General features: G+C 34.5%; 1 protein-coding gene and 1 non-coding gene across 3 annotated transcripts; one reads left to right on the top strand and one right to left on the bottom strand.

Annotated features, from left to right (window-relative positions):
* Positions 1 to 3532: 3532 nt before the first annotated feature.
* LOC145579235 (uncharacterized) lies at positions 3533 to 19231 on the top strand. 2 transcript variants are annotated; one of them, XM_081636480.1, is made up of 14 exons: positions 3533 to 4022; positions 4158 to 4295; positions 4529 to 4653; positions 4776 to 4814; positions 4950 to 5042; positions 5130 to 5246; positions 9751 to 9846; positions 10498 to 10611; positions 11729 to 11782; positions 14310 to 14357; positions 16001 to 16151; positions 16774 to 16939; positions 18650 to 18719; positions 18841 to 19231. In XM_081636480.1, exons 2-14 carry the CDS (start codon positions 4220 to 4222, stop codon positions 19096 to 19098), a joined length of 1407 nt encoding a protein of 468 aa, XP_081492606.1. In that variant the 5' UTR covers positions 3533 to 4022; positions 4158 to 4219; the 3' UTR covers positions 19099 to 19231. The 2 variants fall into 2 exon arrangements, with proteins under 2 accessions (XP_081492606.1, XP_081492608.1); XM_081636482.1 differs by lacking the exon at positions 4529 to 4653.
* On the bottom strand, positions 13872 to 13959 carry TRNAS-GCU (transfer RNA serine (anticodon GCU)). Its single transcript has one exon. It is a non-coding gene; the product is annotated as a tRNA-Ser (tRNA).
* Positions 19232 to 19291: the final 60 nt, after the last annotated feature.

Genomic DNA, 19291 nt, shown 5'->3' with positions numbered 1-19291 from the left:
GACTATCTTTGAAAAATTTACTTTTGCATATTGCAATATTGATTAAATATTATCCAAAAACTCTAAAAGATTTTTTTGGACTAAATTCATGATATCTCAACCTGAAGTTTGAGCATATGAGAGTTGTAATATTTTATTATTTGTATCCTCAAGAGAACTCTCAAATTAAATATAAAATGTATAAAGAATTGCAATTATGAAATACTTATCCGTGTGAATAATTTTGATCTGGTTCGGAAGAACCAAAAGCGACGCATTGAGATGATTCATGTTACCAATAATTTTTATTTGACAGTGATAATATTAGTACGTTTTAGGAGTGTTTGATCAAATATTGATAAATTTCAGCTATATATTAATGACCTCTAGAAAAAGGTACGAGTAAGTTAAATATAAATAAAAGGATAAGAACTGTAATCTTTTATATGAGGATATGTGTGTTATTATCGAGATATATATATTGGAATTTATCAAAACATTGGTACACAAGAAAGAGATCTGTACATCATTACATTCTATGTGTATTGTTCTCATAAGTCAGATGACAAGAAGATAATTTAACGATTCAAGTGAAGAATTTGAAGACTCATGTTGAATTTGGGAAAATCAATTATCAGCGAAGATTTTGCTGCTACATGGGAGAAGTTGTTTGTGTCATGATTGGATCCATTGCATTGAAGATCTAAAGTGATATAGAATCAAGGGGAGAAAATACACGCTACACTTTTTTTCCCTTAACCATGGTTTTGTCCCACTGGGTTTTCCTGGTAAGGTTTTTAATGAGGTAGCATCTCAAGCGTATTATGAAGAATAATGTACTCTTTTTCCTTCACTAGGTTTTTATCCCACAGGGTTTTTCCTAGTAAGTTTTTAACGAGGCATAATCTTCAATAATGGACATCCAAGGGGGAGTGTTATGACATATAGTTATGGATGTCCATTATGCTTAGCTTTGTAACCCCCTTAACATTATTACATCCATTAGTAATCCCTTGTAACTCCCTTTGCCTTATTGTATCTCATTGTAACTCCTAGTTCATTGTGACTCTTCATTGTTCTTGGGGAGTTATTATATTTACTTGTCCATGTATAAATACTAGTCATTGCCTAAATGAAAGTGATGAACAATATAATATTCTCTATACATCTTTCACTTTTGCTTTATTTTATAACAAAAACGCAAATTTTATAATGTAATTAATTAAAGCACAACACAAATTTTATAACGTTAATTGTATTCATAACTGTATCCTACTAGTTTAAACAATTATCAAAAAAAGAATATTGAAAATAAAAAAGGTGATGTGTATTGTGGTGGGGTATAGGAAATAGTAGGAGAGATAATGGTGATGAGTTTTTTTTATAAGCATTGATGTGGTAAAAAATATTACTCTTGAATACTGAGTGGGTGAATGACCAAAGAAAGAAGAAAGCAGAAAGGGCCTTAAGAAAGGTAAATTAGAGTGATTTATGTAAATTTAAGTGATTTTCAAGTTTTTTTAGCCCTAAGTGTTTTATTTCTTGTTTTGCAGAGTGCTCTTGGTGGTACACTTGGACCAAACAGTATTGCCAGCAAGAAGTTCCCTCAAGAAGAGCATAGGATGAAGCAGCAGCAGAATCAGCAGAGTGGTCAGCAGCAGAGTCAGCAGGGTCAGCAGCAAAGTCAGCAGCAGACTGAGAAGCAGAGTCAGCAGACCCAGGCTTCAACTACAACAGCTGCCACAACCTTTGCATCATAGCCAAGACCACCTAGAAGCAAGTTGCATATTATTAGAGGAGTTGATGAATAGAGTACTTTGAAACAATCTTAGTTGAACAATGTTAAGTCTTTTTTTAAGTAGTTGAACAATGATGAATGCCTTTGTTACAATCTTTTGGAATCTTTTATGAATTAGTGAATGAGTAGTTGTTGAATGCATTGGCAAGATTGTTATTTGAAATTTTTAGTGTTATTTTTGTTGTTTAAGTCAAAAGTTTTTGTTAGTGTGTCAATATCACTTGTTTCATTCAAGATCAAAGCACAACTTATAGCAATCATAAAATTGAAACCAAAATAACTTGTTTCATTCATTACTACATAAAAATAGCATTACAAACATCACTACATTCACTCCACCTCCCCCTTAAACTAGCTTATTTAGTGAAACACAACCTAAAACTAAAAAAACTAAACACATAAGACCTACTACAACCAAAAGCCTGCTGTTAGAACCCCCATTGCTGTTGATCATCTTCTTCCTGTCACCATTTAAGGCCTTGCATTTCAATCTCAAAGTATCAACCTCATTAAGAAAGCATCTTCTTTGGGCAGTGAGATCATCAACCTGAACTTTGAGTGTGTTTACTTCACCCTTCATCAACTTTTTGTCAAGCGCAAGTTGGTTAATCACATCTCTATGCCACTCAGTCCCTTCACTGTCAACCCGTTCAAAACACTTACACCCCCTAATTTCAGTGTTAGGGTCATAGAATTTGCAAGCCATGAATTTCCTGCTTGGGTTCTCCCTAGTCCAAGATGTCAACTTTACAAAAGGCAAGCCACCGTTGCATTTCTTCTGGTTTGTGGGAGATGTGTTATTCCAAGACATTATCAGACCTGAAATGAGCATAAAACATGTCAGATTAAGCAACAATAACAACAAACAATCAATTATACAACAACTACTTAATCACACCTATTCACTGTGGTGGTTGGCCACCATAATCAGGATAACCAGGCGGTGGCCAAGTCCCATTTTGCTTCGTCCTGTACTCAACGATACAGTCAGCCAAGAAACTAAGGTCATCTATGCTTCCAACATGTATGGTGTAAAAGTCCTGATTAGGTAACCTCCTAATCATCTTGAACAAATCTCCATCATCTTCTAAAGTCCTATACTTTCCTTTATATATGTAATGGAATATGGGGTACAGAAGGTCAATTGATCCTTCTATAGGATCATCCATATCACGAAGTTGATCTTCAAATGCTATTGCTATATCTTGTAAGTTAGTTTTGCCAATCTCATATTCAAGGTCAATAACAATACTCAAATACTTAAATCTGAGAACCACCTTATTTTCTTCCATTTCTGCCACTGTAATTCCAACAACAAATAAACATAAAAGCTTAAAACATGCTTCAATCAATCCTAACAGTACTTAAGTACACAAAATTGCAAACACAATTTTCCCAGAATTAGCAGCAATTCAATGACAGAAAACCAAAATTGAGTATTGTACATGAACCCTAATTAACTAAACACTCAATTTCCCCCAATTAAATTACAATAAGAACCCTATTTTGCCAAGAAAATAAACCCTAATCAACTAATCAACCAGTTTTCCCTAATTTAAGTATAATAAGAACCTTAAATTTAAAGAATGAAAGACTTTACCTAATGCGAATTCACCTATGAAGTTTCTTGAGGACAATTCTGCAATTACAAGCTGATATGTTTGGGGTGAATTTTGTGGAATTTGGGGAGAATTTGCAGTATAAATCGCAAATTACGATAGGAGATATGTTATATAGGAAAAAATCGGGGGGGGGGGGAATTCATTTGGGAAGCAAGAACTAGCCGTTAGGAGGTCCCACACATCTGAATTCCACCGGAATTTTAAAATAAGTGGTAATATGCGCAATAAATTAAATTTAGTGGGTGGTAATTTAAAATAAAATTTTTAACGGATGGTTATTTAGAAATTGATACTTTTTTTGGGTGGTAATTTACAAATTTTCCTTTTTTTTTTATTTTTTTTTTATTTCCTTACAGTAAAAATTGCAAAAGTAAGTTAACATTCTTAATTTCTTATACTCCACGCCATAGTTGACGAGATCCAATTTCAGTGAGCTCTGCACTTACTTTCTCCCATTATTCTTCGGATCCCTGATTTCTCTATCATCTTCACCCATTTAATCATCCTCTCCCTCCAATTTCTTCCGCTGCGATCAATCGCCAATCACCTTGTTCCCTTCTTAATATTGCCGGAAATTCGCAAATCATTGATTGAATCGCTGAAAAGTGGTGGACATTTTGAAGGTGAAGATTTCAATTGTAGCTTTTGATTTAATTTTGAATTACGACTTTTTTTACGAAATTTGTTGCACAATGTAGGTTTTTTTTATTGTAATTTATTGATAATTTTTGGGTTTTTTTTTTCAATTTTGTGTGCAGATTCTAGGGTTAGAAGTGGGTTTAGGTGCAATTGCACTGTATAAAATTCCTGAGATTTATCTATGTTTGGGGGACTTGTGAATGCTAATAGTCCCCATCTCCGGAAATCTGGCAGTAGACCTGTTTTTGGTGAATTGGGTAATTTTTTCAATTTTTTCAATCTTTTGTTGGAAATGGAATGATGTATTATTTTGTCCCTCAGTTTCGATTTAGTTGTTACATTGCGAGCTCAAATTACATTATCAACATGACAATTAATATCAACATGACAATTAATGCCATATTAGTTTTTTTTTTTTTTTTTTTTTTTTTTTTTTTTTTTTTTTTTTTTTTTTATTGATTTATGGCTAATGCTACATGTGCATGATTAGGTGAAAGCAGTGAAGAATCTCTTTTACATTCATCTGGGTCTAATGAGATGAAGGGTATTAGTTTAACATCCCCATTAAGTGGCGGGGTGATCATGCCATCACCCACTTTCTTGTGGAGATTTAAGGTGAAGATGTTTGTATTGCTTGCGATTTCGTGTAGGATTGGTCAATGGATGTGTTTTGCTGGATATGCATGTGCTTAGTTTATATTTTATCTTCAATGTTTTCTGATTAAATTGGTGTACAGGTATTGTTGTTTTTCATCTGGGGGTTCTGCTGTTGCAAGGTCAGAAAGAATTTTCTGTTTTTTTTTTTTTTTTTTTTTTTTTTTTTTTTTTTTTTGTCTTTTTGGTTTGATTAGGTAGCATTGCATTTCTTGATAATGAACTTATAATGTTGGGCGCGATTTTATGACTGCCAGATTGGATGGCATTCTGTAATGCGAATGAGCGCTGATCTGAGAGATCTCTTTTTGTACGAGGCATTTCTATACTACAATCCTCTTCTGCTCGTGGTTAGTATCAATAAATTATGTACTCTGTGCTCCTTATGAATTGAGTTGTTTACTCAAATTAATAATTTATGTGAATCCTCTTTGCAGACTTTGATGGTTTGGTTTTGGGGGATAAATTTATGGGTCTTTTCTCAGGCTAATGTCAATTATGCAAAAATATTTGACCTTGATCAAAATCATCTTACTCACAAAGAAATATGGAAGGTAATGAAGTTTTGATCCATTTCAACGGAATATTCTGCACCTATATGATTCCTTTTGTTATATTTCCCTGTTACCTTGTGGTCCAGGTTGCGTATGTTTCTACAATTTCTGTAGTTTGCTATGATATTTTTAGATGGATGATAAACATTAGGAAAATTTAACAACAATGAACCAACCTTTGCTCCATTCTCCCAAAATGGACCAACCTTTAAATCTTCCCAAAATAAACACAAGTTTGTATTTTTTCTCCCATAGTGTACCTATATACTAGGTTGCAATCCACGTGTCACGTTCTTATTGGTTAACTTTTTTGAATTTCTGACAATTAAAAAAAAAGAAAGAAAAACACCCTCCCTTCCCATCAATGCCAGCCCCCCGCTCCCCACCAGCCACCCCCTCCCCTGTTGCCGGCTGACGGCCGGCGCCTGGCTCCCAACCCATTCCCACGGCGCCGTCGACCTCACTGCCTCCCCCTTTCCCCCATCCACGGCAGCCCAACATTTCCCTTTCCCCTTTCCCCATTTCCGCTGCCCCCAACACCACCCAAAGGTGGAAACCACAAGAGCAATAGGGTAGAGAAAACACAACAATGGCGGAAACCACAACATCAACAAAGAGAGAAAAACGCCTGATTAGAAAGAAGATTGAAGAAGAAGAAAATGCAACCCTGTGTATTTTCTGGTGCTTCCTCTGCCGCAACCACCTGATGCGGTGGTGCCCTGCTCGCTGCTACTGTTGCTCTGCTTTTCCAATTCTTCCAATTCTCACTCCAAACCTCTTCATCGTATCACGCAGGTTTATGGGTTAATGATGTTGTCTCTGTATAATCCTCTTCATTTTTCCTGAATTTTACGAAACATTGAATTGAATTTATTTGTTTTAGTATGTGCTAGTTCAATGTTAATTTTGTTTGAATCTAGTTTGAATTGAATCAGCTGATGCCAGGAAGTGAGTTAGGCGGAAGGGAGGGAGGAGGGGCTGGCAGTGGGTGAGGGTGGGGTGGTTTGAGTTTTTTTTATTATTTTTTTTTTATAATTTTTATAATTTAATTTTGTTATTTTAAAAAAATAATTAAAGAAAAATCCGGATCTTCAGGTCATAGGTCATTTGGGTTTACTAGGAGAGAAAAAATACAAACTTATGTTTTTTTTTTTGGGCAGATTTAAAGGTTGGTCCATTTTGGGAGAATGGAGCAAAGGTTGGTTTGTTGTTGTTAAATTTTCCTAAACATTATATATCGAAAGTTATACTATAGGGTTTCTTTCTTCCACAAAAGAGCTGATAAGAAAAAAAAAACCATTATTTTTTGTGGCATTTATCGTATACTTCATCTATTTAATCAAGATAAGAAAAATGCTGGTAATAAGTGAAAAAATTTCACTTTGCTTCTATTGTAATAATTTCAAATAAGTTGAAGCCTTTGATTTAAAGAATTACTCCTTATCTCTCTCTCTCCCTCTCCCGGTACCCTAAAGTTTTCTGTTAAAGATTTATTCTCTCTCCCTCTCTCTTTTAAGGTACGCCCTCAAAGGCTCAAACTGCTAAAGGAATCAAGTACTATTATAGTCATTAGGCCTTTCTTCTCTTCTTTTTTGAGCCACTTAAAATTTATTCCCCCTTCCACAATTGAGTTCAGAACCCAAAGACAAAGTGAAGTAAGTTTGATGGAACCACGGAAAAGAACGAGAAGGTTACATCCTTTATCCATCTCTCATTTTCACAACTTTTGCATGCACATGCAAGAGTGAAATTTCTTTTATCCTTTTTTTAGCCCCCACCCCCACTCCCACCCCCACAAAGGAAATAAAGGTGGCCCTATTCTTTTGAGCTTTTGGCAGGCACAACAGATCTCAACAAAGGAGAGCATCTCAAAAGAACAGGCCCATAGTAGGCTTGAAAAGGATCCTTTAACTCTTATATAGTCTTGGGAAGGAGACTAGCTCAATAGTTTTCATTCAAATAACTAGGGGATGTTGACAATGACTCTATAATGACTATACTTCTCCCTGTGTATGTGTTCTACTAAAATTGATTGAAGGACAATTTATGCATCGTGGGTAAAATGCATATAATTTTTAAAGGGTGCTTGCATAGGGGGTGAAATGCATACCAATTTTAAAGAATGCTTGCATAGAGGATGAAATGTGTACAAATATACAATTTTTAATCAAACCAAAGTGTTGAAATTAAGATCCTATCCTAAAATAGGTCAAATGGACGAGAGATTTCTTCAAACAAGAATTATTTTGGGAGGAGTGATTATATAGGGGTATAAGGGAAGTTATGGGTATTCAAAGAAAAGAAAACAAAGTACCTTGGAAAGGAAAGAGAAGCAGCTTAACAGTTATTGTCCAATGAGGGTTTGTAAGATGGTAAGGAGGAAATTGGAAAAATTGACATGAAGGAGTGAGGGTATATGACCATATGATTGGGATATATGAGACGAGAAGTAGAGATCTCAAGTTGTATAATACTACCATTTGACCGATTTTGTGAGCTTCAAGTGTTGAGAACTATTGAGTGCAAAATAATCCCTTTCCCCTTGCTTCCATGTTGATTGGGTTTCGTTGTTCATTCTTAATGTTTGGAGTTCATGAATATCGTCAAATAATTATTTTCATTTTGAACAAAGTGTCTTACAAGGTAGTTGTTTAAGGTACCCCCCCTTCCGGTCCTTATATGTTTTCCCCATTCGACTTTTCATGTTCTTCAAGACATGTCTAAAAACATTAAAAAATTTGATTTTTATACTTAAAAATAATATAAACTTGATATTCTTAAAGTGGATATCGAAACAAGTTTAACAAGATCTCAAATGATTATATTATTTCTTATAGATTAGTGAGAATCTGTGGTATAAATTTTAAAAGTTTGACCCCAAAATATAGCATTAGGCAATCTTTAAGAGACGGAGGGAGTAATTGTTTGCAAAATGTGGTATATAAAGTGTAGTCCTCTGTAATTTATTGCTAATATATCTGAAAAATCAATACTTGAGCTTATATAATTTATTAATAAAAAAGAAATAAATATTTACTGGATCATCGAGACATAGAATATCTTTGTAGGAATCACAAGAACTAGAATTTGAATGGCCGTTTGATTTGACCTTTTGGAATGGATTGGAATGAAGTTAGAACCCATTCCATTCATGTTATTGTTTGGTTAGACTTATTAACTATAGAACCTCATGCCAAGGTGGTTTCTTACTCTACCCCTTCCCCCTAGAATCCCATACCCACCTCACCTCCTAAAATTCACAATCCATTTTATAAATGAGATGTAAAAACCATTCCACCAAATCACTAATAAACCAAAAAACTTCAAATTATTACGTAGTATGTGATTTTGAATCTATACCTCCCTAGTCTGGGATTTTGTTTCAATCCCTTCTAGTTTAACTAGCCAAACGTCCCCTAAGTTTATCTTGGATGATGAGGGCCATTCCAAGGAGGCAAGGAATCCTCGAGATTGTGTGATGTTTAGAGCTAACTGCTAGCCTTTTCTTCTAAAGACTTCTTGCACAGCAAGATGGAGAACACTGATTAAGTCTCTCAGCCTTTTCTCTTACCATCAATTTAGTTTTAGTTGCTTGTTTTACTGTTCCTATAATGAGAGATTGAGAGTCTATAGTTAATACCGTTTTTATTATATCCGAGATGTCTAAAACAATTATAGAATACAAGTTGTAATAATCAAAATTAGGTGCCTCCTTTTGATTTGCTGAGAAGCTTGACTTCTCCCCAAAGATAAATATTAAAAGTGAAAGCAAGAGTTTCACTGCAAAGGTCTTGCTTCCAGCATGCAGAAACTTTATATGGTTTGTTGTTGCTTGTATAAATTCTTCTAAAAAAAATATTATAGAAGTATTAACTAAATTAATGCCTTAAACAGCTGTTAAGCTTATTTATCCTACTATCCTTCTAATGCTCAAAGATACTACATCAAATGAGCAAATTGTATCAGAACTTGATTATTTTACTTAGTGGATCTATCACTTAAGCTGCTGCTCTTACTTGATCAATACTTTCTGGGGGGCAGGAGGTGGTGAAATGGAAACTTGTTTCACGACAACATGCTTGGGCTAGATGGCTAGGCTACCTGATTTTGCTTTCCCTGTAATATTCCCCAAGACAAATTTTTCTTGATCGTTCTTTATCCTGATGCCCTTGGTGGCTTGGTACAAGCAGTTCTGTTGGGATAAATTAATTTTTATAGTTAAGAACAAGTCTTACTTATTGCATGTAGAATTCTCTGTATAAGCCCTTTGTAGTCAGTCCATCCTTTTATGATTGTTCACGAAGTTTAGATGATTGCATTATGAATATGTTGATGTATTTATTGAGATTTGATTCTTATTAGACAACATGTGGTCTCATCTAATTCATACTTAGGCTACTTATCTTATGTTGTGACTGTCAATTCGTTCCGTTATAGATTATTCTCCTGTTTTAGTGAAACATCAATGTTGGTTGAGTTTCTCACTGTTATGTTTTGGTTGCAGTGTGCCACTTGGATGACCATCATAGTTCCAACCAGCATGACAGCATACCTTTATCTGTACTCAGATGGAGAAGTGTCATTAGCAGCATCTCAACCAGTGTAATAGATACCTCCTTTTCTTGAGATTTACACCAATAGCCTGACTGTTTTCTTTTTTTATGTTTGTTTTAACATTCGTTGTTGTTTACTTCAATGTTATGCATGTGTTTCTACTTTCTACCATATATTGCTAGTGGCCTGATGATGGAGCTTTGAGTAGAGTGTTTGAAGCAATGTTATCTTTTTGAGTGCCTACAGCTACAAAGAAAAGTACCCTCTTAAATTGGCTAGGGCATTTATGCAATATTTTGTTAATGGTTTGCTAAAGAAGTCATTAGGAATATTCTTTTCAAGTAATCCCCATTGTAATATGCTTATTAAATGAATTTAATGTGTAAATGGCTTTATACCTTTGCTTTAGCCTTTAGGCAATTATAAATCACTTTGAAAATCTGCTCTCTTGGTCAAGTGAAACAGATTTTTAGAATAAACTAGACCGTCTTGCAGTATATCCACATCAACAGCCGATTATATCCACAATCTGCAAGATGGTATAGTTTATAACAGATTTTTGTCAAAAAAAGTTGGCTGGCTTCCCCCATCAGTTTCTACGCTCTAGGCTAATCTGAATGTTTGTCAAATTGGTTTATTTTGGATGTTTAGAAATGGTTTGATCAGTTATTCACATTTATATACCTCGCTTTTGCAGGTTCTTTTGTACGTTGCTGCTCTCATGCTTTTGATATCCCCTTTTGACATTTTTTACTTATCGTCGCGGTACTACCTGTTGAGAACTCTTTGGAGGATAGTTCTTCCACTGCAGGCAAGTAAGCTCTTTCTTAGCGTTCATGCTGTTGAATTGATTATGTGTGCTGTTCTTTTTTGCTTCTTATGTTGTAGAGTTGGCAATCCTCCCCTACTTTTTGTGGAATTAATGATTTTCTTAATTAATGAATTCTAAGGAGGTTTTCAAATCATCACTATCAAAATTTATGAAAGAACTTTTTAATCTCTGAAAAGACATCACTTACATTTCTTTATGTTGGAAGACAGTGGTTTGAAATTAGTGATTAACTATAACTTAAATGATGCCAAACTATATCCTGCAACAATAAAGCTTTTTCTTAAAACATGTTGAAATAGATCGATTCAGATCGAATTTAATGTTCGACTCCAAAGTCAATTCCGCCCCTGAAGAAAATGCTTGATTCTCAACATTTTGAAGTTTGCTCCAACCAAACACATCTGATTTTGGCAAGCTAAACTCATTCATTTAATGTATTCTTTCCTTTGGCATGCAAATCCAAATGTTTAAAATTCAAAATCATCAGGTCTGCAAGGAATTTTCAATTTTCATTTGAATCTCAAGGATAATATTTCTTTAGAGTTGCTGAAGTTGTGCTTATGTGGGTCCAAGATCCAGAAAAAGCACACACATTGAGGTGGGGACTCTGGGGAGATTTGTAAGGGTTTGGCCATTGGCACCGCAAAATATTGTGTTGCCAATTATGCTTATAACTGGCACATAACTACATGCCTGTGCATGCACGCACGCACATACACTCTCGATTGACACTCTTCAATGTTGGTTCATGTATAAGTTTGCTGATAGTCCCCTCCCCTCAATTCCCTTGTAAATTAGGAAGCCTCCTCTAAAAAAGATATGTTGCTAGATCTTGGACCATTGCTCCCTCCTCACTATAAGATGATGACAAATTTTTGTAGAGATCACCATCTCATCAATTAGAGGAGGGATCAGTGATCAGGACTATGCTGTAACTTCTGCCTCTTAAGAAAGCATGAGAATGAGAATAGACATGGTAACTTATATGCTCTTTTGGCTGTGCACTGAAACCTTACCTCTCATTTCCCTCACCCCCTTTTGCAGTTTCAACTTTTGTTTTTTGGTAGTAACTTTACTTTATTGCTTGTTAATGCAGGCGATAACCTTTTCTGACTTCTTCTTGGCTGATATCTTGACGTCCATGTCTAAGGTATTAATGTTGTATATTTGTATGAGTTATTCATGTCATTTGAAAATTTACTTCTAGTATGTGGATTGTATCTTTGGATTAACAAAATAGTGCACATTTGGTTGCGTGTTTTTTTCATTGCACTCTCATTTTGATTTAAATTCCTTCCCTTCTTGGAACATTCTCTGACTGGAAGTTGCTGGTCTCTGATTTCATTGAAAGTTCTTAGCGAATTGAAATAAAAAAACTATCAAATTAACAATCTAGGCAACATTCTTTGCTTTGGCCTTTTACTTTTTCTTGATCGGCTTGCTATCTTTACGATATGATTATACAGATGAAATTATAGTTGTGAGAATGATTTATGACTTTTTAAACGGAAACCAGGGTCATAGGAGGATGATTACCAACATAACCTATTTCCACATCAAAGTGTATTCTCGGCTGTTCATAATTTGCTAATTAAAAGTGCATCAGGTCACCTCAGCACACAATCTAGAACACTAAAGTGGAAAATTTAGCTGTCAAAATTCTTGGGGCTTCTGTTGGTTAGTGAAGGGTGAGTTAATTACTAGGAGATAAGCCATGATCAAGATGTGAATTGTTGTTTTATGTGTGGAGGATTGGACAATTCAGCTGGTTGCTGCTCAGGCTACCTCCTGCAGTACTGTTCCCTGGATGTTGACTTGATCCTTTATTCTCTCTCTCTTTGATTTTAGGTGGTTGGGGTAAGGGTTGAGGAAGAGGAGAGGCCTTAGAACTTTTATTTTTTGGCAACATCTCTTAGACTTTTTGGCCTCTCTCTGTAATATATTATATTTTCCTATGTTGGTTTAGTCTATTTTATTTTTTTTGAACAAATGTTAGTTTAGTCTATTATTATTCTGTACTTTTTGATTGTTCTAGTCTGTCAAATACACAAAACTAAATTGAGCATAATGCTGACTTAAGCCTTATGTAACTCTACTGTTTGAAAGTCACAGCGTATACGCTGTATAGTGAACTTTGTACCCATACTAATGTTTGTAAACTGATCATGTAATTTGGTAATTTTGCATAGGGGTCATAGGTTGTATGGTCTGTCATTACCGCTGAGCTAAATACTTTTAAGTATGTATTTATGATTACAATTCCTCCATACCACAATAATTGAACACTGCTAGTTTTGCACAATTCATGAACTGAGTCGTAAATTTGGCCGCTTATATTTTACTAATCTATTCAAAGCAAATGATAGATATTCTATACTAAAACTCAATTTTATAAATCGAATTTAAGTTAAGTATAAGTAGCAGAATTCTTTTTATTAAGAATGTTTTATCAATTCCTTTTGCATCTGTTACATTTTAAAATTTGAGTAGAAACTTTTCTGTATTCCCCCCTTCATACATATTTCATGGAGTGAACCAGAAAAGGTTGGGTAGAGCCGGATCTAAGCGTTTACGTAAGGCAGAGTTTGGTTTTTTGGGGGTGATAGTGGAAAAGTTGACAGATAAGTGACCCTTACTGCCACTCTACAGAACCGTACATGAGATTTTCACCTCATACGGCTCCTCGTTCAATTCTTTCGTTAGCCGGTCCAATAGCTGCTTCAGCGGCTGCAATGGCTATAACATCGCATGAAAAAAATCGATGAATAGGCTCGTGGGATTGACGTGAGGGGGTAGGGATGGCTATATTTCTGGGAGCGAACTCCAGGCGAATATGAAGCGCATGGATACAAAGTTCTTTTATCCAAGAAAAGGTATTTATAGTTTGCATGGTCCAACCGTTGATTCCGAAAATTTCTACAATAAATTTGGTAGGTTGCTACAGTACCTCGACGTGACATGAGCGTAAAAGGGGTTCAAGAATCAGTTTTCTTTTTATAAGGGCTAAAATCACTTATTTTGGCTTTTTGACCCCATATTGTAGGGTGGATCTTGAAAGATATGAAAGATCTCCCTCCAGAATATTTACTATAATCTAATTTACGACGTGTCAGAAACAAGAGAAAGAAACAAAATCTTATTTTTTTATTGATATTTACTCTATGTTCCCTATGGTAACTGGGTTCATCAATTATGGTCAACAAACAATACGGGCAGCAAGATTCCGCTATCAAAGGAAACGGAAAGAGAGGGATTCGAACCCTCGGTACGAATGACTCGTACAACGGATTAGCAATCCGACGCTTTCGTCCACTCAGCCATCTCTCCCCGTTGAAAAGAAAAAAGGAATAGTCAAATATTAAATAAATAATTTATCAAAATTCGAAATAGAATCTATATAACAATACGGTTTATATAACTATATATAATATATACAAACTCATCTTCTTTCTTTTATCACTTAGGAGCCGTGCGAGATGAATTACATCATGGTATATTTTAACACTATCAATTTTTTTTTGGTGCTTTTTTAGTAATAGATAAATCAAAGATATTTATGGTCAAAAGTTGTGCATTGAAAAACATGTTAGTCAAAGTGTTGCATATATTTTTATTTTTTATTTTTTTGAACTCAGACGAATTATAAGCTTAGTTTTTGGTGTTATTATTTTGTGCAGGTATTGTCAGACTTGGAGCGTTCGGTCTGTCGCATGGTCCATCGTCAGGTTGGTTTATTTCCTTATTCCTCTCATCCCCTCATTATTGTGTAAACTAAAATTGAATAGATGTAAGAATATGCAATGGGTACACTATTTACTATGACGAAGTTGTGACGAATGGAAATCTATCTGCTTTTAGAGTTTCCTTGTTAGCTAGAATCTTGTATGAACATGGCCTTAATTCCACATCTGAATCACTTCTCCATTTTTGTTTCTTACTTTTATTATAATATTACTCCCTCTGTTTCGTAATAATCGCGATACTTTCTTTTTACATTCGTTTCATAACAATTGCAACACTTCCTTATTTGTTAAGGATCCACTGTTATTTTATTAATTATCTCTCTTACTAACCCCACTTTCGCAAATATTTTATTATCTCTCTCCTACCAACTCCACTTACATTACTTTTTTTTTTTAATCTCTCTCATACTAACTATACTTTATAATATAAAAAGTTTATCCACTTGCATTATTTTATTGAAGCCTATAAGCCTACCCTATATTTTTCTTGAACAATGTGCACTCCCTACCGTTGCGATTATTACAAAAAGGAGGGAGTATAAAACTACTCCCTCCGTTTCGTAATAATCGCAACACTTTCTATTTATGTCCGTTTTATAATAATAACAATACTTCTTTATTTGGTAAGGACCCACTATTATTTTTTTAAAATTTTCTCTCCTAATAATTCCACTTTCACAAATATTTTATTTATTTTTTTCCTACCAACCCCACTTACACTATTTTTTTTTTTATTATTTCCCTCTCATACTAACTAAACTTTATATCATACAAAAGTTGCCCACGTGCATTATTTTATTGATGCCTACTAGCCTACTCTATATTTTTCTTAAACTATGTGCACCCCCTACCGTTGCGATTATTACGAAACGGAGGGAGTAGATATTACCTTGTTTTGTAATTTGAGGACAATTGTACTGTCATGTTACTTTTTTTTTTTTTTTTTTTTTTTTTTAAAAAAAAAAATACATATCAATGTACTGCATTAGCGAATATGTCTTACATTAACAAGCGAGTCATGTTAGAATTAGCAAAAGTTTTGATTTGGATACTATATTAATTTGAATGTCGTTAAAATCTTTGATGTGGAGAACAATTATTCAAGAGCTTGGTAGACTGGCATGTAGTATACCGAAGAGAAACAAACAAATATTGCATGTTTGTGTATAGTTAATATGTATTAGAAACTGCTTCCTCAACCGTAGACCTGAAACTTTCAGTTTCTGTCTTTTATTAGTTTCTTGGAAAAATCTTTTTTACTTCGTGCCAAATATTTGAACATTATTTTGATAGTAGTTTAAATTTCTGGATCATGTTTTCTTGGTAACATCAAAGTTTGCTGCATTACTTTGTGCTATATTGGACAGCACAGTCTTTCCCCTGTATCGTTGTTGCATGTGGTTGTTTGTTTAAGAAAAAATCACCAGTCCCTATGTTTCCTGTATTGTTCCCTAGCTATCAATTCTTCTGTTAACTAGGTGATGGAGGGGTTCTGTACTTACACTGCACATATCATGGTTCTTTGACCTTCGGTCTGTCAGTTGAAATTGCTACCTACTGTTCCTTGGCTTAGTAATAGCTATATATCTCTTACTGTAAATGGTGTTTGATTGTTATTGGTGTAGGTTGCTACTATTGCATGGTTTGAAGCTGATTCTGTATGTGGCAGTCACTCTGTTGCAATTCCAGTGGTTCTTGTTCTACCATATATTTTTCGGCTATTCCAATGTCTTCGTCAATACAAGGACACTGGAGAGAAATCAAGCCTCTTGAATGGTAAGAGGATAATCATTAGATGCATTGCTTCTTACGAGCATTTGCCAAGACTATAATAATTTTCACATCATTTTAAAAGGTCGAAATTGCTTTAAAATAAGACCATTTATCATATTCTTGTATCTTACTAATTTTAAATATTATAAAGATATTGTAGTAGTAATATGGATATATTGTTATAAAACAAATATGAATCATGGTAGGCTCATGGTTATATTACTTACAATCAATCAATCAATCAATCAATCAAAGCCTTAATCCCAAAAGTGGGGTCGGCTAACATGAAGGTTATATTACTTACAATTAGGATTTAAATGAATCCTTTGAAATAACAGCCAAACATAAAATGCGTATATAAAATTGCAGAGTATGACTGTATGAGTACATAACAAATTAACAAGAATACTACTGTATTATACAACCCGGGCATCGCACGGGTTTAACAACTAGTTTTCAATATCTTTTGGATTAATCATATCTGGCCAGTCTATAGTGGCTGTGGCCTGTAGGTGAGGCTGCATACAACTTGATCCTATAGGTCCTCTCTGCACTTGATAAATGTTCTGTTGAATCTCTTAATATCCACAATATTGTGAACTCATTCTAATTATTTTTGTATCAGCTTTAAAATATTCCACAGCAGTACCTGTTATCTTCCTTTCAGCACTCAAATATCACGTGTTCCCAGATAAGTGGACAAGCATATATCGGCCACTCTGGTTGATGTCAAGTCTATTAAATTCTATGTATTCCTTTTACTGGGATATTACGCGAGATTGGGATATGAGGTATGTTTACGTGGCAAAATCACCTATTTTTACTGGTATCCATGTTTACTTTATTGAATACTTTATATTACTGTAGCTTTTATTTAATCCTCTATGTTTCTTGCTACTCGGACACTTATTTTCACACGTGTAAAGGTATTTTCAACTTGCAAAATTTCCAATGCTTTTCACAAGTACAGGGGCTTTCTTCCAATAGTAATTGGGAAACCATCCTCAGTTAATTTAATTTTTATGAAGTAGTGTTTACTATTAGTAGGTTCAAAACTAAATTTAAGTATGTTACTTACATCTCCCACCTTCTCCCCCCCCCCCCCCCCTCTCTCTCTCTCTCTCACACACACACGCACACATCTTTTTTCTCTTCCATTCTCTTCCTCCTATGTGTGGGACTATAGCATATCACTAGTTCACAACATCTACTGTCTCTGACTATTTCTTTCCTCACTGTTCCATAATTTCCTTGTTTGTTCATCGTTTCATTATATCTTCTTTTTATCCTTTAGTTAAATTGAGATAGCAATTTCCCAAAAAAGAGGGCTACTCTGTAAACTAAGCAAAGTAAACACTATTCAACACACAACTAAAAAAAAAGGAAAGAATATAGGGAGGACTAATTTGATTGATGGAGTAATTTTATTTGTTTATAACTCTGATTTGTTCATTTAGTTTTACAATGATTTATGCATATATTGAATGTTCTCTCTTCCGTTTGCCCTCAAAGCTCACTATTTCGGGAAGAGAAGAGGAGAGAGAATCATGTTGCTAATACTGTATTAATTCATTCTTAATTAACGTTCTCATTAGGAGCCTAGTGCAGTAGTGCTTACTGATTGATAATTAGTGCAGAAAATGGCTAAAAAGCCTACAATTGTTTATGGAAGAAATAGAAACATGCAAGGTAGTGGACTGATAGTTAGTGAGATATTTTCAAGGAAACATTTCAATGCTACCAACAAGTTTAAACTTTTAACTATGGATTATCACTTTTATTGATGAACTTGATATTCATCGCTAAGTCTTGTATCACATTGCGGCATTGTGTAAGTAAGGAGGGCTGACTTTGGGGAGGAGCATTCGGAACTTGATATTCAATCCGTAGCTGGACTTATTAATGAAAGGAGGGATAAGGAGAGAGTGAAGGCTATTGAAAACAGACCTCTAGGGGAAAATATGTAGGGGAAGGGCACTATGGCTAGAAAGGGGAAGAGAGTAGGTTGAAATCAAAATCTATCTTTTACATTTGAAAGGAAGTTTTTTAACATAAAATTTAATGAATGTTTTTGTAAGAAGCTTCTTAATCTTGGGAATATATCTTGAAATGTTAAAACTTGGAACTATTTTTTTGGCAAAGTGGCCAACTTAAGATCCTTAGTATTGTTCCGGTCTTATCATGCTTTTGGTTGAGGATATTGTCTCTCAAACTGGAAAAAAAAAAAAAAAGACTTGGACCAAATTTTTAAAATTGGTCGTATAATCATTTTGGGACTAAGACTTTGTTGTTGTTGGTCGTAAAATCATGGGCTTTGATGACCACTGTGAAGAGCTACATTCTTACTTTGCATCTAGTTGAAATATTTAACTTCTCAAATAATAAGCCATTCTTCTGGTAGTTATTTCCTCTTTCAAAGATTGTCTTATTATATTTTGAAAACTGCTTATTGCTACACTTGGAATTTTGAGTATTCATGTGATATTTCTTTTGACATTCAGCTGTTTCACTCGGATTTTCAAGTTTGGGAGACCTCATATTTGCTCATACCTTCTGCATGGACGGACTTGGGTAAATAACCCCTTTATAAAACAGTTTTTACCTTTTGCAATGATGCATTTAATTTTAGTAGGATATTTGTTTTGTTCATCATTGTTACCTTACCTTTCGGAATGATACATGGAATTTTCAGGTTTATTGCTGGGTGATTGGAAGCAATTTGATTATGCGATGTACTTGGACGTACAAGCTTTCTGCCCATCTCCGACATAATTACCTTACCGTTTTTGCTATAACTGCTCTGGAGATTTTCCGTCGCTTTCAATGGGTTTTCTTTCGTGTTGAAAATGAGTGGAATAAAATGAGTGCAAAATCACACATTCAGTTATCGGAAAGTGATGATCCAAGCGAGGATTCTAAATTACTGGACTCTGGGAACTATAGTGTATGAAATACTGGACAGAAATTTTACTTTTCTATAGTTTATGTTTATTTAATTTTTCAGGAAACAAATCTCTAGAGGTGTATATTCATCTGAATTTTGACCCATTCTTTATAAAAAAATGAGATTATTTTCGTGCATATGACAATGTTTCATTTTAAAACGTCAAATTGTTGAGTTACTAATTTTTTATCCCTGGTGA

Source organism: Chenopodium album, chromosome 14 (assembly GCF_948465745.1).
Source record: "Chenopodium album chromosome 14, dcCheAlbu1.1, whole genome shotgun sequence".
In the NCBI taxonomy this organism is placed as follows: domain Eukaryota; kingdom Viridiplantae; phylum Streptophyta; class Magnoliopsida; order Caryophyllales; family Amaranthaceae; genus Chenopodium; species Chenopodium album.
This window is presented reverse-complemented; position numbering and strand designations above follow the sequence as displayed.